The sequence below is a fragment of the Salvelinus sp. IW2-2015 genome, linkage group LG13, assembly GCF_002910315.2.
Source record: "Salvelinus sp. IW2-2015 linkage group LG13, ASM291031v2, whole genome shotgun sequence".
Lineage (NCBI taxonomy): Eukaryota > Metazoa > Chordata > Actinopteri > Salmoniformes > Salmonidae > Salvelinus > Salvelinus sp. IW2-2015.
In genome coordinates this window covers 46251348-46278066 of record NC_036853.1, presented here as the reverse complement: position 1 = coordinate 46278066, position 26719 = coordinate 46251348, and the positions used below count along the sequence as shown (strand labels likewise).

At 42.9% G+C, this 26719-nt stretch overlaps 2 protein-coding genes across 2 annotated transcripts in view; one reads left to right on the top strand and one right to left on the bottom strand.

Moving 5' to 3' along the window:
- Positions 1 to 1358: 1358 nt before the first annotated feature.
- Positions 1359 to 11667, top strand: LOC111971590 (DNA repair protein complementing XP-A cells homolog). Its single transcript, XM_023998434.3, is given in 9 exon segments — positions 1359 to 1877; positions 3489 to 3594; positions 8224 to 8261; positions 8264 to 8302; positions 8305 to 8387; positions 9518 to 9548; positions 9551 to 9593; positions 9595 to 9632; positions 10995 to 11667. Coding segments are annotated over 9 exon segments (825 nt in total). The 5' UTR covers positions 1359 to 1585; the 3' UTR covers positions 11150 to 11667.
- Positions 11668 to 12063: 396 nt separating this feature from the next.
- The window catches only part of LOC111971280 (transmembrane protein 132D-like), a 19037-nt gene continuing 4381 nt past the window's right edge, over positions 12064 to 26719 (bottom strand). Inside the window, exons 8-11 of the mRNA XM_070446016.1 lie at positions 21828 to 22030; positions 19923 to 20218; positions 17779 to 17842; positions 12064 to 16323 (exon numbers count right to left, since the gene is read on the bottom strand). Coding sequence (XP_070302117.1) covers positions 15423 to 16323; positions 17779 to 17842; positions 19923 to 20218; positions 21828 to 22030 — 1464 coding nt within the window. The 3' untranslated portion in view covers positions 12064 to 15422. The remainder of the gene's footprint in view (positions 16324 to 17778; positions 17843 to 19922; positions 20219 to 21827; positions 22031 to 26719) is intronic.

The window sequence follows — 26719 nt, the reverse complement described above, 5'->3', positions numbered from 1 at the left end:
TTTTAGAGGCATATAAGGTCAATGCCAATTTGTCAATCCCYAGGGTTCGAAAGTTACTGCATGAAGCAATGATYTTATTGACATTGGGACCACAAGCACATGGAATACCGATATAGCCTACAGTAAGTCTCCATTTAACACTGAATTGAACTGTCTTCTATTAGTGATCCCATAAAAGACTGTTATTCTTCTAATATACGGGGGAATATAGTCTATATTGCAGTGTATTGGCAGCACTTGCCATGATACCCTGAAAAGAGTAATAGATTAATGCAACTCTGTGAAAATGAGATTAAGATCGGTAATGACTAAAGCTCCTGTGCTGCACTGCTTTAAATAGATGCTAAGCATTGTGTATGGACACCCTTAATTAATGGGTTACTGCAGTGGTTAATCAAACTTTTTTAGCTGGGACCCTATTTTTTCCGCCAGAATTTTTGGGGACCCTATTCCGCCCCAAATCACATGACACAGCCTAAAATCAGTCAATTTAGATTTTTACATCAACAAATAACCTTCAATTCATTACATTTTCATCTCTTATCAAAATGAAATACATTTACTCAATAAAATGTCATTTTTAAAATGATATTTCTCAAAAACCTTTGTATATTGTCYCATCCAATAATCTGTACTCTTAATGTTCTGTTCCTTTAAAAAATCAATATATGTATTGTTTTTTTGGGCCTCCCCACTGCAGTTCCCCCAGTGGGGTCMTGACCCCTACTTTGGTTACTGTGAGAATGACCCAATGTTGCTAGGTGGGAACCATTACCAGATTAGCCTATCTATGYGGTGGCAGGTAGCCTAGTGGTTAGAGCGTTGGACTAGTTACCGAAAGGATGCAAGATCGAATCCCCGAGCTGACAAGGTAATAATCTGTTTTTCTGCCCCTGAACAAGGCAGTTAACCCACTGTTCGTAGGCTGTCATTGAAAATAAAGARTMGTTCTTAACTGACTAGCCTGGTAAAATAAATAAAAATGTGTGGACTACCTGATTTTTTGGAAGGAAAGAGAACAGGGTGGGTCATGGTAGAATATAATACAAGTTAATTAAAAACAGAGAATGAACATTTATAATGAACAAGACAACAGCCACTGCAGGTAGTCAGAGCCATATGTTTAGCTCTTTACCAAGCAGAGATATTGCTACAGCAAGCCAATTACATCAGATATGGCACATTGCCACTGGGTCTTTCAGGATATGGACCAGCAATGAAGGACATGGACAAGAAGGAACAGGATAAAGCTGTGAATACCTATTAGTGCTGGGTGGGGATGGTATATGTCCGCTCTCCGGCGACACCWCGCGGTCACATAGAGAAGCTGCATCAGTTTCATAACAGCACTTTTATTTTGACACGATAACAACCCGGAAGTTGGTTGTGCGACCGACAAATGGCAGCTGCCGGTAACTCGAACACACCGCTGTGTCCACGGGTTAAAACTAGAAACACAAACAATTGTACCCCTCTTAGAGCTCTGCCKYCTGTCTTGCTGGTAAACAACTTTAATTAATTGCAATTTGCAAGACGCTGGAGAGTTTAGCCTACAGCTAAGTTAGTTAGTGCATGCTTTTTTGRGATGGATCTGTTGGAGCCTCCCACGCCGGTGAAGGATAATGCTTCTTCGCKTTCGGAGTCCAAAGCCAAGAACTGCGATCTGTCCCCCGCGATGAGAGCCAAGATCGAACGAAACAGACAGCGGGCTCTGATGCTGAGGCAAGCCCGACTGGCCAGCAGACCATCGGCAGGAGAAGGGGGTGGAACCTCGGCTAAAGTCGCTAAGATAGTCGACTCTGGAGGAGGGTTCTTCATTGATGAAGAAGAGGAGGGACAGGAGGAGCAAAGGACAAAGGAAGTGGTGCATCAACCAGGTATGTGCATTTATAGTCAATCAAATATGCCAGGGGGAAGTATTCATATTTGTTGCATGATGTAAACTTCAGACGTAATCTTATCTCCTCTGTATGTCTGGTGTAACAAAGGAAGATGCATTGTTTGTTCATGTGCGCCCCTTTGTGGATTCATGTAATACCACATGCCAGTTGCTGAGTGGAGTCKGTTTCTTTCAATCAGGTATTACTATTATAAATGATGTCCATAATACATTATTTATGGCACAGTGACAACCAACAAACCACTATCTGAATGACTAGTAGATACTTGTTTTACTGACAGGACACCTTGGCTGACCTCTCTTCCTAGCGCTCTCTGCATTGATTGTGATTCTGGATACATGTGTGTGCGCTAAAATGACCTCAAATGTAATCATTTAAGTGGTAGTAGTAGAGCTGGTGGCCGTCATGGGGGGGGGGGGGGGGGGGGGGGGGGGGCCTGCGCAAGGGCCTTCTCTTGCTGGCCTTAAAACAATCATCCAAAAGAATATATATTTTTTTAAATATATTTTCCACAAATATGTATTAAATTATTCCCCAGAGTAAGAGTTATTACTCTTCATTTCAATAGCTTCCTCTTGGTTGCACTGCTTCCAGCCCAGGTTGAGATTTGGAGGGCTGGTCTTTATGTTAGATTTTTATCCAATCATATTCAGCCATCATGTGTTGCCAGGGGTCTAAAATCTGCTCTCAGGCTTCAGAATCAACAGTGCGGCGCTTTGTAGTTTAAAGGAATGGAAATTAAAATTTTGTGTCAACCAATCAGCTTTAGAGTTGGCTATTGTACGCCTGCTGGCTGGCTCCAGTGTTACACAGGAAGCCAGCTAGCAGGCGTAGGGCGTCCACGTCTTTTGATTGGATTACCAATATTGAGAGGCAGGTCCTATGGGCAGGTCTATGCAGATCTAGGAAAACTCTACTAAAGCTGTTTTTTGAACCACAATGGCGGAAGGAGGAGAAGATATCGATTTCGTCGAGGATATAATTATAGACCGCCATTCTCAAGACGAACTTTTTCAAGAAAAGTTAGACATTGTTAAGGAGAGGTCGCCCGGACGCCACAAAGCCTGTCAAGCAGGCGGGAAAGGGGGTTCGTTCGCTCGCCACTTTCAAAGTTTCAACTACGAGCAGCTGTCATGGCTCAAAGGCTCCGGAAGCACTGCAACTGTACTGCTGGGAATGCCTATTATTTGCAAGTGATCGATTTGGTGTTTGGAGCCACACTGGCTTTGCAAAACTTGAGTTGTCTGTTAAACACTGTTTAACCCAATAAATTTCAATTTGTCAATTTCAAAGGTGACGCAACGCCTGGTTATACTGATGCGTTTCTGTCTAAATGTTATAGTGTCTAGAGCATGGCATAATTGATGAATATAAGAGGTGGATTAATTCGGGTGGACCTGTGTAGTACCTCACTGAAGGCCTAGGCCCCAGGCCCACGGCACGACCACTGAGTAGTAGTGTATTTGTTGAGCCTGGGTGCCAGTCTGCTTGGCATCACAATTCCATAATTAGTCTTTGTGCTCTTGAAAACTAACTGCCATTCAGGCTAGTGTTGAGTTCTACTGCTCTCTCTGACTGTCTTCCTAGCTCCGGTGATAGAGGCAGACTATCTGCTGTGTGATGACTGTGACAAGCCGTTTATGGATTCCTACCTCAGCAACGGCTTCGATCTGGCAGTCTGTGACAACTGCAGGTAAAAGTCTTCTTGTGTCAATGACAACCAACTTAAATAACGATATTGTTACATATATATATTATAGTACAGTGTGCTTCTCATAATAGTGTTCACATACAGTACCAGTCAAAAGTTTGGACACGCCTACTCATTCAAGGGTTTTTCTTTATTTTTACTATTTTCTACATTGTAGAATAATAGTGAAGACATAAACTATGCAATAACACATGGAATCATGTAGTAACCCAAAAAAGTTAAACAAATCAAAATATATTTGAGATTTTTCAAAGTAGCCACCCTTTGGCTTGATGACAGCTTTGCACACTTAGCATTCTCTCGACCAGCTTCATGAGGAATGCTTTTCCAACAGTCTTGAAGAAGTTCCTACATATGCTGAGCACTTGTTGGCTGCTTTTCCTCCTCTGCGGTCTAACTCATCCCAACCCATCTCAATTGGGTTGAGGTCAGGTGATTGTGGAGGCCAGATCATCTGATGCAGCACTCCATCACTCTCCTTCTTGGTCAAATAGCCCTTACACAGCCTGGAGGTGTGTTGGGTCATTGTCCTGTTGAAAACCAAATGATAGTTCCACTAAGCACAAACCAGATGGGATGGCGTATTGCTGCACAATGCTGTGGTAGCCATGCTGTTTAAGTGTGCCTTGAATTCTAAATGCATCACTGACAGTGTCACCAGCAAAGCACCATCACACCACCTCTATGCTTCACGGTGGGAACCACACATGCAGAGATCATCCGTTCACCTACTKTGCGTCTCACAAAGACACAGTGTTTGGAACCAAAAATCTCAAATTTGGACTCATCATACCAAAGGACAGATTTCCACCGGTGTAATGTCCATTGCTTGTGTTTTTTGGCACAAGCAAATCTCTTCTTCTTATCTTATTGGTGTCTTTTAGTAGTGGTTTATTTGCATCAATTCGACCACGAAGGCCTGATTCACACAGTCTCCTTGAACAGTTAATGTTGAGATGTGTCTGTTACTTGAACTTTTGTGAAGCAAACTCTAATGAACTTATCCTCTGCAGCAGAGGTAACTCTGGGTCTTCCTTTCCTGTGGCGGTCCTCATGAGAGCCAGTTTCATCATAGCATTTATGTTTTTTGCGACTGCACTTGAAAGAACCTTTCAAAATTCTTGAAATGTTCCGGATTGACTGACTTTCATGTCTTAAGCACATATGTCAGAGTCAAGGCCGCGGGCCACATCCGGCCCGCGAGAAGGTTTTTTACGGCCCTGGGATGATCTTGATTTATATTAGAACCGCCCGCAGCCGCAGCAAGCCGGCAGCCCGCAGATCTTTTACACCGCACCAATACTACATTTCCCACAATGAACGGTGACGCACGGCAGTAGGCTGCTTATTTCAATATTTTTGGCACAGCAGTCGTCAGCATCACAGTAAATTAACTTTCAGATACCATCAAAAATGGCACAGGAAGGTGGACACTGAGAACCGGGGGTTTCAAACAAGGTGGGGTCGAGTATTGTTGTTCACGGAGTAGTGGAAACCTGTGTGTCTTCTGTGTGGAAAAGTGTGGCGGTACTGAAAGAGTATAATCTGAGACGACATTAATGAAAAGAAACACGCGGCACAACAAGATATGGACATGGAAAAGGTACAAAGGCAGAGGAATTAAAACGAGGCCTCAAATCTCGACAGGCTCTTGTTCAAAAAGCCAATCACAAGGCCAGGCTGCTGTCAAGGCCAGTTTATTTTGGCAGAAGAGATCGCTAAATCCGCCGGCCATTTACGGAGGGGGATTTCATCAAAAACTGCATGATTAAAGTTTGTGACGAAGTTTGCCAGAAAAAAGGCAACTCTTTTTAAATGTGAGTCTGAGCAGAAACACCATTGCGAGAGAGTAGACCAGTTGTCCATCAATCTAAAAGAGCAGCTTGTGAAAAGGAAAGATTTCATTGCATATTCCTTGGCTGTGGATGAGAGCACCGACATTTCTGACATTGCCCAGTTTGTCAATTTCATCCGCGGGTGGACCCAGCTAAGCGTGACGAGGAGTTTTTGGCTTTACGTCCTATGCATGGACAACTACGGGCATGATTTGTATGAAGAGGTGTCAAGTGTGTAAATGAGATGGAGCTGCCTTGGAAAAACTCGTGGGTTTGACAACCGACGGAGCACCTGCGATGTGTGGACACAGGAGCGGACTGGTGGCGAAGATACGGGAAAAGATGAAAGAGGAAAACGCGACAGTGGAGCTGACAGCTTATCATTGTATCATACACCAGGAAGCGTTGTGCGGTAAAGCCTTGAAAATGGAGCATGTAATGAGCATCATCACGCGCACAGTTAACTTTATCAGAGCCAAAGGTTTGAATCACCGCCAGTTCAAGGCATTTCTGACGGAGTTAGAAACGGAGCATGGTGATTTGCCTTATCACACAGAGGTGCGATGGCTAAGCCAGGGAAAGGTGCTTCAAAGATGTTTCGAGCTTCGTGAGGAGATTTGTCTGTTCTTGGACAGCAAAGGGAAAGACACAACACAACTCCGAGACGAAATGTTTCTGTGTGAAAGCTTTTCTGTGTGACATTGACGATTGAATCATCTGAATGCAATGATCGCGCATGAGGGTGATCATGTCACTTCTGATATGTCAGTACAGTGAAGGCATTTAAAACCAAACTGACTCTGTGGGAGACGCAGATGCGGAAAGAAAAATTTGAGCCACTTTCCAGCTGCCAGACCATGAAAGAGAAGCTCTCTACCAGTGCGTTCCCGAGCGCACAGTTGGCTGATAAAATAGGTATGCTTGCCGCTGACTTTCGACGCCGATTTGCTGACTTGAAGCACAAAAAAGCAGGTTGGAACTGCTCGGTAACCCATTTGCTGTTGACGTGGAAAGCTCACCACCAAACCTCCAAATGGAGTTGATTGACCTCCAATGCAATGATGCACTGAGGGCAAAATATGCGGCAGTGGGTGCTGCGGAGTTCGCCCGTTTCCTCCCGACACAATGCCCCAGCTGCGCATCCAGGCTGCTCAAACGTTGTCTATGTTTGGCAGCACATACCTGTGTGAACAACTGTTTTCTTTGATGAACCTGAACAAAACATCACACAGAAGTCGACTTACTGCTGAACACCTCCACTCAATTCTGAGGATTTCCTCAGCTCAGAGCCTTACCCCGAACATTGATGAACTTGTGGAAAAGATGGGACACCACCAAGTATCACCCTCAACCTCAAACAAGTGAACATTACTGTGCAATCACATATTTAGAGTTTTTACTCAGTTCAAGTTTAAAAGTTAAAGTTTAATATTTGTTTTCACTGCATGTTACTTCTCCTTAAACAAAGTGTTGTTTTGATTAATAGATTTTTGCCACTTTATTTTATTGTATTCAATCCAATTATATTTTAAAAATATTTCAGTTGAGTGGATGATAGAAAATTGCTATTATTGTTTTTTTCTTTGAAGTAATTAGCCCACTTTTGCTAAAATAGAAAATATAGGCTACTGATGGTCCTTGAATACCGGTTTCTTTTCATTTAATGTTCATGTTATGGGGTTTTTATATAAAGGAAATTTGTCTTTTGTGTCTGTTGAAAATTAAAGATTCTGACAGAGCCATAAGAAAATATTGCTTTATTTATCTGATCATATTGGAATATATTTGTTAGGTTTTCAGTAGGTTCAATTAGGTTCACTAGACTATATGCGTCATTTAAATTTTTTTCAATGAACATTCGAACAGTCCGGCCTCGGCTTGTAGCTAAATTTTTTATTTGGCCCTCCGTCCATTTGACTTTGACACCCCTGTCTTAAAGTAATGATGGAATGTCGTTTCTTTTTGCTTATTTGGGCTGTTATTGCCATAATATGGTCTTTTACCAATAGGGTTATCTTTTTATAACACTACCTTTGTCACAACACAACTTATTGGCTCAAACGCATTAAGAAGGAAAGAAATTCCACAAATGTACTTTTAACAAGGCTCACCTGTTAATTGAAATCCATTCCAGGTGACTACCTCATGAAGCTGGTTGAGCGAATGCCAAGAGTGTGCAAAGCTGTCATCAAGGCAAAGGGTGGCTACTTTGAAGAATCTCAAATATAAATATATTTGATTTGTTTAAGACTTTTTTTTTGGTTACTACATGATTCCATATGTGTTATTTCATAGTTTTGATATCTTCGCTATTATTGTACAATGTAGAAAATAGTACAAATAAAGAAACCCTTGAATGAGTAGGTGTGTCTAAACTTTTGGAACTGTATGCGCAGGACAAGTTGATCAGTATAACAGGTTACTAATAACCACATTCACTATAAAACATTTATTTATTTAACATTTATTTAACTAGGCAAATCCGTTAAGAACAAATTCTTATTTACAATGACGGCCTACTGGGGAACAGTGGGTTAACTGCCTTGTTCAGGGGCAGAAGGACAGATTTCTTTCCTTGTCGCTCAGGGATTCGATCCAGCAACCTTTTGGTTACTGGCCCAACGTTCTAACCACTAGACTACCTGCACTGCAGTATTACATACAGTGCTTTATCTTCCGTTGTATTGCATTGTGCTTCAATGGTAAGAGGATGCCAAAATGCATCTGAAGAGGAATTCTATCTTGTCTTCTCTGTTAATGTCCCCCCCCCCATCAGAGACAACGAGGTGAAACACAAGCTAATATCCCGTACGGAGCTAAGCAGCTCTACCTACTGAAGGACTGTGACCTGGACCAGAGGAGCCAGTGCTGAGGTTCGTCCTGAGGAAGAACCCACACAACCCTCACTGGGGAGACATGAAACTCTACCTCAAGCTGCAGGTAGGACGAGCTAACCGATACCAAACATCACTGGTTCTAACCGGCTGTTTTCCCTCAGCCTGGTAAAACCGGGCTGAACACTCTGCTCTCACCAATATTGTTTCAATCAGTTTGAATGCAGGCTAGCTTTCCCTCACCTTTGTCCTCAACTGACAGCCACTGTACCCGTTTTCCCCTACTATTGTTTGTTTACCTCTACCTCTACCTGGACTTGTCTATAAGAACTGTGTTCAGTTTCAAAATGTTGCATGCATTTCTTAATGATGAATGCATATTTAATGGTAAATACACTACCGTTTAAAAGTTTGGGGTCACTTAAAAATGTATTTGTTTTTGAAAGAAAAGCTTAAAAAAAAATGTGTCCATTAAAATAACATCAAATTGATCAGAAATACAGTGTAGACATTGTTAATGTTGTAAATGACTATTGTAGCTGGAAACGGCAGATTTTTTTTATTTTTATGGAATATCTACAGAGGCCCATTATCAGCAACTCACTCCTGTGTTCCAATGGCACGTTGTGTTAGCTAATCCAAGTGTATCATTTTAAAAGGCTAATTGATCATTAGAAAACCCTCTTGCAATTATGTTAGCACAGCTGAAACTGTTGTTCTGATTTAAAGAAGCAATAAAACTGGCCTTCTTTAGACTAGTTGAGTATCTGTAGCATCAGCATTTGTGGGTTCGATTACAGGCTCAAAATGGCCAGAAACAAAGAACTTTCTTCTGAACTCCGTCAGTCTATTCTTGTTATGAGAAATGAAGGCTATTACATGCAAGAAATTGCCAAGAACTGAAGATCTCGTACAACGCTGTGTACTACTCCCTTCACAGAACAGCACAAACTGGCTCTAACCAGAATAGAAAGAGGATTGGAGGCTGGTGCACAACTGGGCAAGAGGACAAGCACATTAGTGTCTAGTTTGAGAAACTGCCTAGAAGGCCAGCGTCCCGGAGTCGCCTCTTCACTGTTGACGTTGAGACTGATATTTTGCGGGTACTATTTAATGAAGCTGCCAGTTTGAGGACTTGAGGCGTCTGTTTCTCAAACGTTTCAAAACTTTTTACGTTGCGTGACCCAGCTGTATTTAGGTTAGATCAGTAAACATGATGTTGTGCTGTGATTCCAGGTGGAGATGCGCTCCTTAGAGGTGTGGGGCTCTGGGAGGCCCTGGAGGAGGCCAAGGAGGCCAGAGAAGAGAACAGGGGTGCAGAAGCAGAAGCGCTTCAACAAAAAGGTTAAAGGTCAGTAACACTGTTTTCTGATCCTCACTCAGACGTAACGCCATCTCAATAATAAGTCACTGTATAGGAATTCTCAGATTAGCAATTGTTGGTAAAGTTCATTTAAAAAAATCTAGTTCCAACATGGAGACACCACCCAGCAAGCAGAGAAAATGTCTAAATGGCCTCTTGGAGACAGGTCCTTTATATCCTAATCAGAAAGCACCAAATGTTGTGGAAACACCAGCCTCTTGGATACAGGTCCTTTATATCCTAATCAGAAAGCACCAAATGTTCCGGAAACCCCAGCCTCTTGGAGACAGGTCTTTTATATCCTATCAGAAGCACCAAATGTTGTGGAAACAACAGCCTCTTGGAGACAGGTCCTTTTATATCCTAATCAGAAAGCACCAAATGTTTGTGGAAACACCAGCTCTTGGAGACAGGTCCTTTTATATCCTAATCAGAAAGCACCAAATGTTGTGGAAACACCAGCCTCTTGGAGACTGGTCCTTTTATATCCTAATCAGAAAGCACCAAATGTTGTGGAAACACCAGCCTCTTGGAGACAGGTCCTTTTATATCCTAATCAGAAAGCACCAAATGTTGTGGAAACACCAGCCTCTTGGAGACAGGTTTTTATATCCTAATCAGAAAGCACCAAATGTTGTGGAACACCAGCCTCTTGGAGACTGGTCCTTTTATATCCTAATCAGAAAGACCAAATGTTGTGGAAACACAACCCCGAGAGTCTTGTAGTCTAAACGAAGGCAGTGACTGTCAACTGCTCACGATCAGAGTTCACAGAACATCATCAATACAATACAGCAGTGAATAATCAGTGTGTCCTCCGTCCTTGTACATCCAGTCTGGCGTCAATCACCATCAACAGATATGACAATAATCCATAACGTTCAGTATCGAGTCTAGTGTCATCCAACCTGCACCTTGAGTATCACAAATAGAACAGTGGAAATACTGTGTCTTAAAGGGAAAATATATTTACATGCTAAACATTGTATGAATCACTCTAAACTGAATATGAACTTTAGTGATCTTAAATTTCCCCATTTAGTCACCTTTTCTCGTTACAAAACTCTGAGAGATACAGTAACATAGAGAACACACTAGCACCTCCAGTGGATTATAGAAAGCAGGTTGTTTTATTTCCTCATTATTGACTTAAAACGAAAAAGCTGCTGTGCTTCCCATTTTTTGGGGGGGGGGGTTTAATTGCGCTTACGTATCAGAAGGCTGTAAACACAAAAACACAAGTGATACTGGCAAACAGGTGTGCAGGTTTTTCTTTTGTCTTCATTGAATAATTCCTACACAKCTGTTACTGATCATTTATTGGATTGTTCTRTTRTCTGTTGTGACCAGAGCTCCGCCGTGCGGTGAGGAGCAGCGTGTGGACAAAGGACACCAGTGCTCACCAGCACGAGTACGGCCCTGAGGAGCTAGTGGATGAAGAGGAGGATCTCTACAGGAAGGTCTGTAACACCTGTGGACATGAACTGACCTATGAGAAGATGTAGCCTCGTGTCCTTTAAACCTTATCCCGGAGGCTCACAGGCTGAGTTATTATTTTGTGGACCACTGGTGATACACCTGACATGTAAACTGAGATTCAAATGACTAATACCTCAAGACGCATGTCTTGAAGCTGAAGCAAGGAGGCCGACCTGAAATCATCTTAACACATGCCATACACAAAGAATCCACAAGAGGGCATAAATACATCAACACTATTTTACAGAGAAATGTTGCACTGCTCCGAAGCTGGTCATAGCTGTTATATTATCAACTGTTTAGCATGTTAACTTCCATTTTGTACAGAGCATTTCTAAGATCATCTAATGTGTWGAAGGATCTGCATGTGCAAAATAAATATATTTTTCCATAATGTGGTCACTTTTGCATCTGTACTTGACTTGTTTTAGATCTGTAAACAATCTGTAAAACAAATGTGCTCTTGGTTAAAAATMGATAATTCTTGTATTAATCCAGAATCAAGAAATTGATTTCATTTGCATAAAATCCATTGGAAATGATAGTCAACTGTCTTTGCTTTCTGTTGCAGAATCACGCTGTAAGTAATGAGGTTGGTTTATGATCTGCGTTAGATTTTGGTCGCCTGCTCCAATCCGTGCTCATACTTGAATATTTTGTGGGCAATTATTTCTGAAGCAACCTCCGGTCATAACCACCTGCACGTAGTTCATCTAATGAGTGAAGGACTCCATAGTCCAGACATCGCTAATCTAAAGGGAGCAGCTGACAAGGTACAAAATGACTCCACCATTTTTTAAATTTGAATTGTATTATTTTGTCCAACAATCTAGTTAATGTAACACGTATCGTCTGTCTTTCTTCTTTGCAAATGAAAGCTGCTTCATAGTAGTTATTGGATGTGACGCAGCATGTCACACTATATCAATAAATGCAGTGCTTCATGGTTGACTTTTTATTCAAGGGGGGGTGGGGGGAACCGGTCTAAAGCAGGATCATCAACTACATTCAGCCGCGCGCCAATTTTTTTRCATACAATTTCTAGACTGCAAATTGACCGCAAGAAGGCCAAGCAGATATATTTGACTAAAACATAATCATTTCCAACATTGCTTACATTTTGTATACGATCACATCTCTATTATGGGTGGGAATACTTGGGAACAGATTTCCAAAATGAAAATCACTMTTTGCACAGAAAACTTGGGGAGCCGAATAAAACCATGCACGGGCAATAGTTAAGGGCGTCAGTTGGGGGATCCTGGCCTAAAGGCTACTGTAGGCATACAGCCTACCTAAAATGTGGGTACAGGCTATAGACTTGTACTGAATTGTTTCAAAGAGATGTCCTGTCCAAAATCACAATCTGCAAGCTCCCAACATTTCCGGTGAGTTTTATAAGAAAAATATAACTGATCTATGATATTGATAATGTACTGTTATGACATGAGCTTTTGCTAGACTGGTGTGGTGAAAAGAGAATTCTAACTAAATCCCCGAGCAGTCAGTCACATCAAGCCCATGGCAAATTGACCATCATATTTCTTTAGTGGCTACAGGAATGTGAGGTTTAAACTACTGCATTCCCATCTTAAARGCTAGTGCAATACACCTAGACAAATGAATACACTGAACAAAAATATAATACATGTTCCAAACTAAAAGCCTCACTCATGCAAAGTTAAGACTGGCAAGTCTGATGATGGTCAAACGCTTGATATTAGAGCTCTGGAGTGGCTTAAAGGGTAATGCTGGTGCCTCCCACCAAGCAACTAATGAGGTAGTATGCAGTGGTGTAAAGTACTTAAGTAAAAATACTTTAGTGTTTTTTTGTTGTTGAGTATCTCTACTTTACTATTTACATTCCTAAAGAAAATTATGTACTTTTTACTCCATAAATTTCCCTGACACCCAAAAGTAAATAAAAAAAAAAAGAAGTACATTTTGAATGCTTAGCAGGACAGGAAAATGGTCCAATTCACACACTTATCAAGAGAACATCCCTGGTCATCCCTACTGCCTCTCATCTGGCGGACTCACTAAACACAAGTGCTTTATTTGTAAATGGCGTATGAGTGTTGGAGTGTGCCCTGGCTAGCCATAAATAAAAATGTATGCCACCTGGTTTGCTTATGTGAAGGAAATGTATAGTCTGGAGGGACAGCCTTGAAAATGTTCATATTTTTGTCATAAATAATCCTTGGTCCCTGCCTGTGCTTGGATCAGTTACTAATTAGATTGGGTAACCCAGAATGAAGGGTTTGAAAGTGCATCTAAGTTTGACTGTGACCTCTCCAGCTTGCTGACAATTAAAGAGTGATTTATTTAATATTGACTTCAAGTGTCCCTGTGTTGAATTTCCACAACATTTAATATTAGGAATTTGAACTGATTGATAGTTTTGGTACTTAAGATTTGAGCAATTACATTTATTTTTGATACTTAAGTATATTTAAAACCAAATACTTTTAGACTTTTACTCAAGTAGTAATTRACTGGGTGACTTTTACTTGAGTCATTTTCTATTAAGGTATCTTTACTTTTACTCAAGTATGACAATTTAGTACTTTTTCCAACACTGATAGTATGCCGGCATGGAGTGGGTTCAGAGCCGCCTGAGAAAAGTGGGGTGGGGGGTGTTAAAACAAAAAAAGATCGGGGATTGGTGGGTTAAATCCTGGGATTCCCCCTGTGGTTCCAGAACAGTCCCCAGCAGCGGTTATGAAGGGAAACCCAAGGAAAAAGTAGTATAAAAAATTTAAAAAAGTGTCTAAGTGTCTACTCTTTCCAGAAGTTTCCCCCCCAGCACCACTGGTGTTCACAGGAAGGGGAACCTCAAATATGAAACCCTCATTAGTTGTCACAGTCCATCAATCATCAGTGTCAACACAACCACAGGCTCTACCTGGGATCAAACCTACAACTCCACACATATTAGGTGAGAGCCTTACATTTGAGCCACTCCTTATTCACACTAGGGGGCAACATGGGAGTGGGAAATAGCACTGTTTGTGACCTCTACTGGTCAGGTCCATAGTCCAAGAAACACCTGGAGACTGAAGCTTGAGGCAGACGACCGGCATGGGGTCGAACTAGCTTGAGAAGACTGCCAGGAACCGAGTGCTCTGTGTCATTCAGCATCAATTGGAGGTAGCTGGATACATGACAGRTCTAGGCCAGCCATATAGGCCAGACCGCTCTCCTCCAGACACTTGGCTGGAGGTCTGGTCAGATCAGACAAATACCTCTAGGCACAATCACATCWGTATGCAAACACAAACTCTGGACAGATTGACTGATAAATTAGACCYGACAAAAAAAAAAAAAGGTTGATCAAGTAATCAAACTTTTTCCTAATTAATCACTAAATCAAATACAAAAAGAAATATTTCATTGTTAGGAAATCATTTTAAATTCATTGACAACCTTTGCCAAGCAGGAGAATAACATGTTTCACATGAGTTATTCTATAATGTCTATTTACAAGTGAGTTTTCCGTTTGGTTGATTAGGAGATCAACCAGYAAACTAGAATGTGCAGGACTAGGGTTGCAAATTCCYGTAACTTGCCCTAAATTCCCAGTTCTTACAYAAATCCCAGTTGGAGAATATCTGGAATCAGGAGGGAATAAGCATGTGGGAATCCTTCAACTGGGAGTTATCCCGGCGGGGAATTTTGGGAAAATTACCAGGATTTTTCAACACCTATACTATTCCGTCAATAGGCCTAAGGGCTTGATTCAATCCATATCACCGAAGTTCAGCGCTACAGCATGCTTGAAATGTAAAGGTCATTTCCAATTGAGCTGACATATTCAGCGTTTACCYTATGTGAATTCAGTCTCTGCGAACATTGCCTTTAAAATTCAATTGTAATGTAGCGGTGAACTTCAGCGATACGGATTGCATTGAGCCCTAAATCGAAAAGATATGACGACAAATTGTACATGGATGAATGTGAAATAATACCAATACAATAAATATGGCAGATATGCACAGTCGTGTACGTGCATTGTTTCTGCACACATATTTGTTGGATAGTTAGTGTATGTGTGTGATAGACAAACATTCAGAAAGAAATAACTGAGAAAAAGACTAGCCTATACGAAGATGACCTTGTAAGACATTAAGATACATTGTTGGTGACACAGTGACAGGAATATATAGTCAATTGTCCTAAGAATGTTGATTTTATCAACAACCTTTCTCTCCTGAATAAAATGGCACCGTATTCCCTACATAGTACACTACTTTTGACCYGGGCTCTTAAAGGGATTGGGGTGCCTATTRAGATGCAGCCTTAATGGTCCATGCTTTGATCTGACTGCCCCTCGTTCTCRTCTGTAGTAGTCTCATGAAGTGATATTACCCGGGGGTATGATGTTATTTTCTCGTTCTTTTCTGCAACCTCCTTTGCCTCCTCCTTCTCCTCCTCTTCTCCTTCCTCCCACTCTTCCTCCACCACTCCCTCCACCCCRTCCACGTTCATGTCCTTCCTCTTCCTCCTCTCCCTCAAAGCGCAGGGCAGACAATTCACCAGGAAGAGAAGTGCGGAGAGGCAGAGGAGGGAGAGAACTGCCCCGACACCCACCTCCAGCTCTTTATCCTCCAGTTTCTCCTCCTTCTCTCGCTCCACCCCGGGAGAGAAGTACACCGCGCTCTCTTCGTGATTCGGGGTCAACACCGCTCTCTCCAGGTCGTTCCTGGCGATCATCCCATCGCCGGCCTTGTCATAGTAGTCGTCACCGCTGACGGCAGTGACGTTCCCTATGATGATGTCATTGTCCGGGAAGTTGCTGTACTGAACATCCCTGTCAGATGACTCCATCAACATGTCCGAAATGTTGAGCAGCTCCAAGTTCGCCTCCTCGCTCCCCATTGGACGAAGGTCAGAGTCCAGATTCACCCTGATCCAACCAGATCCTTTAGCCAGCCTCCTGGTCCCGCTTCCTTCCTTCGGATTGGCTAGGTCCCCGTCGACGGAGTTCGCCATTGGCTTGCAGGTGGTGACCAGAAGTTCTGCTTTCAGTAAAGGCCCGCCCCCTTCTCCCTGGGCGACGACGCGGAGTGACGGGCCGGGCGTCACGGCGACCACGGTCTCTGCCAARGAGGAGAGGCGCAGGGCGAAGGTACCACGGCTGAAGGCGGAGAGCAACGTGGCGCTATCATCACTGAACTGGAGCCAGACACTGATGACGCTCCTGGCGTTGGAGAGAAGAGAAGGGAAAGAGGACAAATGGAGAGAGAGAAGGGGAGCGGAAAGACAGAAGCGAGAGAGAAAGCAGCAAGACGGCGGGAGGAAGGGCAAGGAGAGCAGAAGGCAATGGGGGGGAGAGAGAAGAAAGACGGCGAGAAAGAGAGAAGAAAGAGTGAGAGAGAACAAGAGAAATGTTCGTGTCATGCAATACTGAAGCACAAATGTCCTACCATATGAAAAAAAACGTTCCACAGACTGTATGTAAACTTAAAAACGACTTTAGTGAAGTTAATAGGTCAAGAAAGTCACCCAGAACTCCACCTGCCCCAATGTTGTAGATGTGATATCGTGTCACACTTTGCTGTGACAACAGCAGGGTGGCAGCGCTTCCTGATTGATCACATACCCGCATCCCCACAACCTGCGACTGAGAGGTCACCAGCGGTCACCGGTCATAGAGTCACAATGACAATCACACAACCCAGCCCACCATCCCATGCTTGATGATGACCTGACGAGACAAGGCAGGGTGTCAATAAACAGACTTGCTGTTTGTCTCTTTTCAAGTTTACTTTCCCATACGGTTAAAAATATATTTCGCAACCTTAACTCCCATAGTCTATGTGACTACTCCCATTTGGTCAGACTGATCTATCCGGTAGATGACCATCTCTCAACTACAATTCACCCATGCTTATCACAAATTACAAACATCATATTACTTGTTCGATTATAAACTCAGCAAAAAAAGAAACGACGCCCTGTTTTCAGAGCCCTGTCTTTCAAGATAATCGTTTAAAAATCGAAATAACTCACAGATCTTTATCGTAAACGGGGAACTTAACACACTGTTTCCCATGCTTGTCAATGAACCATATAAACAATTAATGAACATGCACCTGTGGAACGGTCGTTTAAGACACTTAACAGCTTACAGACTGTAGAGAAATTAAGTCACAGTTATGAAAACTTAGGACACTAAGAGGCATTTCTACGACTCTGAAAAAACAACAAAAGAAAAATGCCCAGGGTCCCTGCTCAACTGTGTGAACGTGCCTTAGCATGGCAAGGAGGCATGAGGACGCAGATGTGCCAGGCAATACATTTCAATTCCGTACTGTGAGACTGTAAGACAGCGCTACAGTGCAGACCACGGTAACAACACCTGCCACAGGATCCGTACATCCGAAACATCACACCTGCAGGATGCACACAGGTACAGGATGGCAACAACAACTGCCCGAGTTACACCAGGAACGCCACAATCACTCCATCAGGCTCAGACTTCCGCACAGTAGGCTGAGAGAGGCTGGACTGAGGGCCTTGTAGGCCTGTTTGTAAGCAGCGTCTCACCAGACATCCACCGGCACACACGCGCCTGAATGGCACAAACCCACGCTCGCTGGACCAGACAGGACCGCAACACGTCTTCACTGGACGATGCGCGTTTTGTACTCACCAAGGGGTGATGTCGGATTTGCATTTATCGTCGAAAGAATGAGCGTTACACCGAGGCCTGTACTCTGGAGCGTATGATTTGAGGGAGGTCCGCGCATGTCTAGGGCGTGTCGCTCACAGCATTATCGGACTGAGCTTGTTGTCATTGCAGGTAATCTCAACGCTGTGCGTTACAGGGAAGACATCCTCCTCCCTCATGTGGTACCCTTCCTGCAGGCTCATCCTGACATGACCCTCCAGCATGACAATGCCACCAGCCATACTGCTCGTTCTGTGAGTGATTTCCTGCAAGACAGGAATGTCAGTGTTCTTATGTGTCGTGTCTTTAGCTATGCCGGATTAAGTGATATGACATGCTATTCTATAAAATTCTTTCTCTGTAATTAATATTACCTGATTGAGCTAATCGTGTAAATGTAATTAACTAGAAAGTCGGGGCACCACAAAAGAGTGTTTATAGAGCGGTTATCTTCCGAATAAACTCTTAAAGCAGTTAATATTAATCGTCACCTTATTTCAGTCTCATCTGAAAGTTGTAAATTCTTGGTTATCTTCACGAACCCTGGCTAACAAGTTGAATCAGCAATACAAAATTGGGTTTAATTATATATCTACTAAATACCTAACTAATCACACAGAATTACATATACACAGAATGAATCATACCTTGATTACAAATTATGTCATAAAGGAAAACGTCCCTAGCGGACGGAACAGAAATGACAGCTGGTTACACAAAGAAAAGGGGGTTGGGTTTGAGTGAAAGAGTGTGAAGACTTGAGGAACAAAGGGAGAAGCTATGTCTCTATCGGGCCGTAGGCAGCTACTCTATCGTAAATACAGAATGTTATGCATTCTAAATTACCGCCCATTTGGAAAAGGAAAATGCAATAAATATTTACTCTGAGCTGCGCTTCAATAGGTTGGCGGTAGATGGAAGGCCGTGTTGCCCAACAGAGTCCTTTGTCCTTTGAAGAGTGTCTCTGGTGGTGAACGGGAAACGTTGTAGTGTCTTCGTTGTGTGGTAGACGGTATACTCTGTCTGTCCTCTCCTAGCCCACGTTTACAGCGGCCGCTGCTAWCTCAACGGCTAGGAYGTATCACTTCTGTAGCGAATAAGAGTTCAAAGTTCATARCATTCGCAWCCAAAGCTCACGCTGAGGTTGGCTTCGTTCTGTAGTTATTATCTGAATCCTTCTGACATTGGACCGTCGTRCTAATGTACCCYGAACAGGAGGTTACATTTRCGTCAAGGACTTATATAGTGGAGGGAGAGAAGGGTGTGTTTCATAGTTTATAACCCCTGTCTCTTCACAGGGGCGGGCCACTGATTGAGCAGAGCTCTAATCTTATGAAAACCCAATTCTCTCATTTGGAAGCTAAAATTACATTTAATCTTTTCACAAATAGTTTCATTTAAATTGCATTTAAATTGCACAACAATTCCATGTGAATCTGATAACTATAATGTGTAGACTTTCCCAGATACAGTTTATGTCGTCCTGTCATCAGTCATAATGTCTCAGATGKCAACCAAACTGACATCATATTCATTAAGTACCAACGCATATTTTCAACTGGTTCTGTTACCGAAATATGGTTCCTTTCCCTCCACTTGTTTGATGTTCCCAGACTCTCTATGTTTAACAAAGGCTATTCAAGAGTCCCTCAGTAGAGTCAAGAGAGAGGGAAGGGAGAAAGGTATTTATGGGGGGGTTCATAAACCTTACCCACAGGCCAACGTCATGACAGCCATGACCAGCGAAGAGCCCGGATCTACATGAGGAGATGCACTGCAGTACTTAATGCAGCTGGTGGCCACACCAGATACTGACTGTTACTTTTGATTTTGACCCCCCCTTTGTTCAGGMACACATTATTCCATTTATGTTACTCACATGTCTGTGGAACTTGTTCAGTTTATGTCTCAGTTGTTGAATCTTGTTATGTTCATACAAATATTTACACCTGTTAAGTTTGCTGAAAATAAACACAGTTGACAGTGAGAGGACGTTTCTTTTTTNTTTTGACCCCCCCTTTGTTCAGGGACACATTATTCCATTTATGTTACTCACATGTCTGTGGAACTTGTTCAGTTTATGTCTCAGTTGTTGAATCTTGTTATGTTCATACAAATATTTACACCTGTTAAGTTTGCTGAAAATAAACACAGTTGACAGTGAGAGGACGTTTCTTTTTTTGCTGAGTTTATGGTACTCACATGAACTGAAGTTTTCCCRGGGTGTAGACCAATCAGATTGCTCTGCTTGTCGAGGACCGCCACGCGAGGATTCCCTACCCTCAGCCAATTACGGACCAACTCTGTGGCATCCACAAACCAATCAGAGGAGCCCAGCAGGTAGGTCAGCTGACCCTGGCCACCCTGAGCACTGAACTGGGTCAGAACCTGAACCATGGACCTCTGATACACTGGTGAACAGCTGGGGAGCAGGGAAAGAAAGGGAGGGAGGAAGACAGAGGTATGAGAGAGGGGGGTATGAGAGAGGGGGTGGTAGGTAGAGAGAGAAGGATGGATGGATGAGGAGAGAGAGATATTATACACATCTGAATGTGGCATAGAAGCTGGGCAAAACCAGAAACGGAGACATCATAAGCTTAAATATGTTGAGGGTTGGGGTAAATTCCATTTCAATTCCAGTCAATTCACCAATTCACCAAACTCCAATTCAAATTCCAATTTTTCCTCATGAAAATTGTTGAAGATAATTGGAAYTGGAATTTTGGTGTACTTTCTGAATTGACTGGAATTMAAATGGAATTGACCCCAAACCTGGTTGAGATGTGACAGCAAGTRATAATGTTTGTGTTTGAAATTTTGAGCATGTGCCATCTAGGAATAAAAGGTGGATAATGCAGAGAGCCTATTTTAAGGCTCTGGGTTAGGGAATTAGTAGTCTCTTCTACCAGCTGTTTGCCTGTAGTGTTTTAATGGTGAATTACGCTTTTTGGCAGTAGACCTTGGGTTTCTGTCAAATCGCACCTTATTCCCTATATAGTGCACTACTTTTGACAAGGGTCCARATGGCTCTGGTCAAAAGTAGTGCACTATATRGGGAATAGCGTGRCAATTGGGACAGAACCKTTCACTGTTCTACCAGACATTCCCAGTGGTGTAAAGRARRTAAGTAAAAATATTTTAAAGCACTACTTATGTCGTTTTTTGSGGTATCTGTACTTTTCTTTACRATTTATATTTTMGACTACTTTTATTTCACTACATTCCGAAAGAAAATGATGTAKTTTTTACTCCATACATTTTCCCTGACAKGCAAAAGTACTTGTTACATTTTGAATGCTTAGCAGGACAGAAAATGGTCCAATTCGCACACTTATCAAGAGAACATCCCTGGTCATCCCTACTGCCTCTCATCTGGCGGACTCACTAAACACAAATGCATTGCTTTTAAATGATGTCTGAGTGTTGGTGACCCTGGCTATGCGTAAAAAATAAAAATAAAAATAAAATAAAATAAAAAAGTGTGCTGTCTGGTTTACTTAATATAAGGAATTCTTTATTATTCGTACTTTTACTTTTGATACTTCAGTATATTTTAGCAATTACATTTACTTTGATACTTAAGTATATTTAAAAGCAAATACTTTTAGACTTTTACACTTGTCATTTTCTATTAAGGTATCTCTACTTTTACTCAAGTATGAGAATGGAGTACTTTTTCCACCACTGGACATTCCTGGTTTGGTGTTTCAACCTCCTGCTCTGTCTTGAGATAGATAAAGATGGATTAGGAAAGGATATTATGCTAAAAGGAGACCAGGAGGTGAACTGGGAACAGATTGCCAGACCATCATTGTAAAAAATAATTATTTCTTAATTGACTTGCCTAGATAAATAAAGGTTAAATAAAAATACATAAAAGTTTCAACTGTTCCAATCCCCATCATTCTATCAACTGCTTTAGGAATCTTGATGTTAATGACATGGCATGACATTGTTTAATCCTGCTTTATGTCATTCCTGCTCAGTGTGTCTTCATCTTTCTCTAGACATACGCACGCACAGGGACTCACCCGTTCTCCGTGTAGTGGTTCCAGCCATCGATGGCGCTCAGCTCGTTGTCGGACAGTGAGACGCGCAGTGGGACGACAGGAGCCCACACGGACAGACATAGGGAACCACTGAGCGTGCCCAGGAGAAACTCCACCCCTACGCAGGTGCTGCCCACCCCTGATTCACTTCCGTCGACGAAGAGGGTTGAGCAATCGCTTGACACCTGTTGAATCACATCAGAGGTGATAAAGGGAGTGGAGGATTGTGTGTCAAATCAATCCAAACAAATCACATTTTATTTGTCACATGCTTAGTAAAACAACAGGTGTACACTAACAGTGAAACGCTTACGTACCGGCCCTTCCCAACAATGCAGAGAAAAATATTAAAATAATAACAAGAGGAATAAATACACAATAACTGTTTGAAATAATCATACTAACCGTACTATTTGTGCCATGTATTGAYTATATCGTATGCTTACTGGTCATAGTCTGGATATAGTTATTATGCCAAAAGTTCCTGGATGTCGTACTAAATTCGCCAAATATARAAAGTATAGATACTATTTCCGTACTTTAGGCCTCATAATGCAATTCTTCAGGAAGTGGGCGTGGTTTCCAGATTTTAAGAAAATGACAGAATATATGCAGTCGAAGTATAACGAGAGCGGATACAAATTCATTGCTTTAACTAATTATGACAAATGTTAAGAAAATGTTGAGCAATGTAATAAAGTAATGACTTTTCAAATAAGTTACCTTACATCTTAAATTGGAAACTGCCTAACCAGCTCTGCTAGGGCGAGTAAAATGGTCAGAGTGGTCTCATTGTGTCTGGAAACAGCTATTGGCCAGCCAGCGTTAGCTTGGGTGCTTGGCAGCCGTTGTAAGGTCAGAACGCTCAAATCAACCCTACTCCTCGTCCTGGACGTCCAGTGTGCACTCCGAGAGCGAAACGCTCTGAATTTATAAACGGACATCTGACACACGCTCTGAATTTACGAGCGCACTCTGGCATTCCGGATTGAATTTAAGAACACCCAAAGCCGTAAAATGTCTAACTAGTCATTTGTTATGCTAACTAGCTAGCAAGAGGTTGCATAGCAACAGCATCAACTTCCGGTAGACGTGAGAAGAGCTAACGTAAACTCACCCCATTCCGTACAAATGTGCGTAACCGCGACATTCAACGAGGCTACAAAGAAAACTAATGGGACTGTAGCTACTGTGTTGACTTCAAAATCGGGGGTGTGAACTAGGTTTCTATTCAAGCGTTGATCAACATGGTAATGGCTCTATAGTATTGGAGAAAAGTTGAAAAAAACGGACCCTCCGTTACATCTTGACGTGTCATGTCCTAACGTACAGCAGCATAAAGCAACTATTTCTGTCTTACAATCTCTCTCCACCAGGTGTAGCACTTCTCTCATCGTTTAAAAACAAGAAATGGACAGTGACGGGGTAAGGGGGGATATCTAGTCATTTTCTCGTCATCATTGCATTGCATCGTCATCATTGCATTCTCAAAGCCGCTGTTTACTTCTAAGATCACTTTAGCACCGCCCTTATAAACCCGATTCAAATTCGACACAAACTTTCAAATAGGTATGTAATGACACATTATAAAACTCTTTATAGTGTTTTATTTATATTTTAGAGGCGATAAGGTGATAAGTTGGACAGATCGAGTAAAAAAAAAGCAATTTTCCCATACGACATCTGTCCTTCTCACTATCACGCATTAGTTTCGCTTCCCCACCCGCCATTTTTTTAAAGACCCGACGGGGCTCATTGCCTGCTTGAATTATGCGGAAACGGGCAGTGTTTAGGTAATGTAATTGATTTTGTTGGAAAGGGGAGAAATTGTGCTTTACAATGGTATTGACATTACAGTTGATCTGGAAGTATTATGTTTTTGGGGCGCTAAAATAAGGGCAATTGTACGGACCAAGGCGATGTACGAGTTTACGTGAGTTTACGTTAGTACGCTCAACTGAAAGAATACTGTTCGTTTACAGTATACGAAAATTAACTTATAGTATTGTAACGACCCTGGGTTTATAAGRGCGGAAATCGACTCTGCCGTTTGAGCATGCTTTTGCGGCACAGTCGATAGCGCGCTGGACTTCGGGCTAGAAGGTCGAGGGTTCGAGACCTGCTCCCTGCTGTTTCACTACACTGGTGTCAGAAGTGATCGGACCTTGCATCCACGACAGTGCGTGTGCTTGGCTGGTGAGCTCGTTCCTGTAAGACGTAGAGTCGCAAGCTAGCGTGAAGACGCGCTCTTTGAAAGGAGGGAGTAGTGTAACGACCCTGGGTTTATAAGCGCGGAAATCGACTCTGCCGCTTGAGCATGCTTTTGCACTTCGGGCTAGAAGGTCGAGGGTTCGAGACCTGATCCCTGCTGTTTCATTACAGTATGTTAGTATGGGTATTCGAACACAGCTAATAAGTAACGATAACTTGGCTAAATACACATGGTACCAGTACCCAGTCGTAATTGAGGTAGATATGTACATATAGGTAGGGGTAGGCAAAAGGATAGATAATAAACATTAGCAGACACATATGTGATGAGTCAAAAGACAGTGCAAAAGTGGGGTCAATGCAGATAGTCCGGGTAGCTATTTGGTTAACTATTTAGCAGTCTTATTGGTTGGGGGTAGAAGCTGTTAAGGGTCCTGTTGGTTCCCGACTTGGTTCATCGGTACCACCTGCCGTGCAGTAGCAGAAAGAACAGTCTATGACTTGGGTGGCTGMAGTCTTTGAGAATTTCTGGGGCCTTCCTTTGACACCGCCTGGTATAGAGGTTCTGGATGGCCGGAAGCTCAGCCCCAYTGATGTACTGGGCTATACGCACTACCCTCTGTAGAGCCTTGCGGTGGGATACCAAGCAGTTACCATATAAAACGYTGATGCAGCCAGTCAAGATACTCTCAATGTTGCAGCTATATAACTTTTAGAGGACCTGAGGCCCCATGCCAAATCTTTTCAGCCTCCTGAGGGTGAAGAGGCATTGTTGTGCCTTCTTCATGACTGTGTTGGTGTTCGTGGAACATGTTAATTCCTTAATGATGTGGACACAGAGGAACTTGAAGCTCTTGACCCGCTCCACTACAGCCCCGTCGATATGGATGGGTGCTTAGCCCTTCGTTTCCTGTATTCCACYATCAGCTCCTTTGTCTTGCTGACGTTGAGGGAAAGGTTGTTGTCCTGGCACTGTGCTGACCTCCCTATAAGTTGTCTCATCATCATCTGCAAACTTAACGATGGTGTTGGAGTCATGCGTGGCCATGTAGTCGTGCGTGAACAGGGAGTACAGGAGGGGACTAAGCACGCACCCCTGAGGGGCCCCTGTGTTGAGAGTCAGTGTGGCTGATGTGTTGTTATCTACCCGCACCACCTGGYGGTAGCCCGTCAGGAAGGCCAGGATCCAGTTGCAGAGGGAAGTTTTCAGTCCCAGGGTTCTGAGCTTAGTGATGAGCTTGGAGGGAATTATGTTGTTGAACGCTGAGCTGTAGTCAATGAACAGCATTCTCACATAGGTGTTCCTCTTATCCAGATGGGAAATGGCAGTGTGGAGTGCAAAAGCGATCGTGTTATCTGTGGATCTGTTGGAGCGGTATGTGAGTTGGAGTGGGTCCAGGGTATCACAGATGATGGTGCTGATATGAGCCATGACCAGCCTTTCAGTGTTGCATGGTTCAGTGTTGCTTGTCTCCAAGCGAGCATAGAAGGCATTTAGCTTGTCTGGTAGGCTTGTGTCACTGGGCAGCTCGCGGCGGGGTTCCCTTTGTAATCTGTGATAGTTTGCATGCCCTGCCACATCCAACAACCATCAGAGCCGGCATAGTAGGATTCGATCTTAGTCCTGTATTGATTCTTTGCCTGTTTGATGGCTCGTTGGAGATCATAGCAGGATTGTCCRMCTCCTTGAAAGCGGCAGCTCTAGTCTTTAGCTCAGAGCAGATATTGCCTGTAATCTATGGCTTCTGGTTGGGATATGTACGTACGGTTACTGTGGGGATGATGTCGTCGACTTGTCGATGCACTTGTTAATGAAGCCGGTGACTGATGTGGTAAACTCCTCAATGTTATCAAATGAATCCCGAAACATATTCCAGTCTCTGCTAGCAAAACAGTCCTGTAGCTTAGCATCCGCTTCAATGTCCCACTTCCGTAATGAGCGCGTCACTGGTACTTCCTGTTTGAGTTTTTGCTTGTAAACAGGAATCAGGAGCATAGCGTTATGGTCAGATTTGCCAAAGGGAGGGCGAGGGAGAGCCTTGTATGCGTTTCTGCGTGAGGAGTAAAGGTAAACAAGAGTTTTGTCGCCTCTAGTTGCACAGTGACATGCTGGTAAAAATGAGGTAAAACAGATTTTAGTTTCCGTGTATTAAAATCACCAGCAACGAGATGCGCCGCCTCTACATTACATTTTACATTTAAGTCATTTAGCAGACGCTCTTATCCAGAGCGACTTACAAATTGGTGCATTCACCTTATGATATCCAGTGGAACAACCACTTTACAATAGTGCATCTAACTCTTTTAAGGGGGGGGAAAGACACCGTCAGGCACCATCAGACACCGTCAGACACCGTCAGACACCGTCAGTCACCGTCAGTCACCGTCAGTCACCGTCAGGCACCGTCAGACACCGTCAGTCACCGTCAGTCACCGTCAGGCACCGTCAGGCACCGTCAGGCACCGTCAGATACCGTCAGATACCGTCAGACACCATCAGATACCATCAGACACCATCAGATACCGTCAGGCACCGTCAGATACCATCAGACAATGCTTATAAAGACGATTATAAACTGGGTGGTTCGAGCCCTGAATGCTGATTGGCTGACAGCCGTGGTATATCAGACCGTATACCACGGGTATGACAAAACATGTATTTT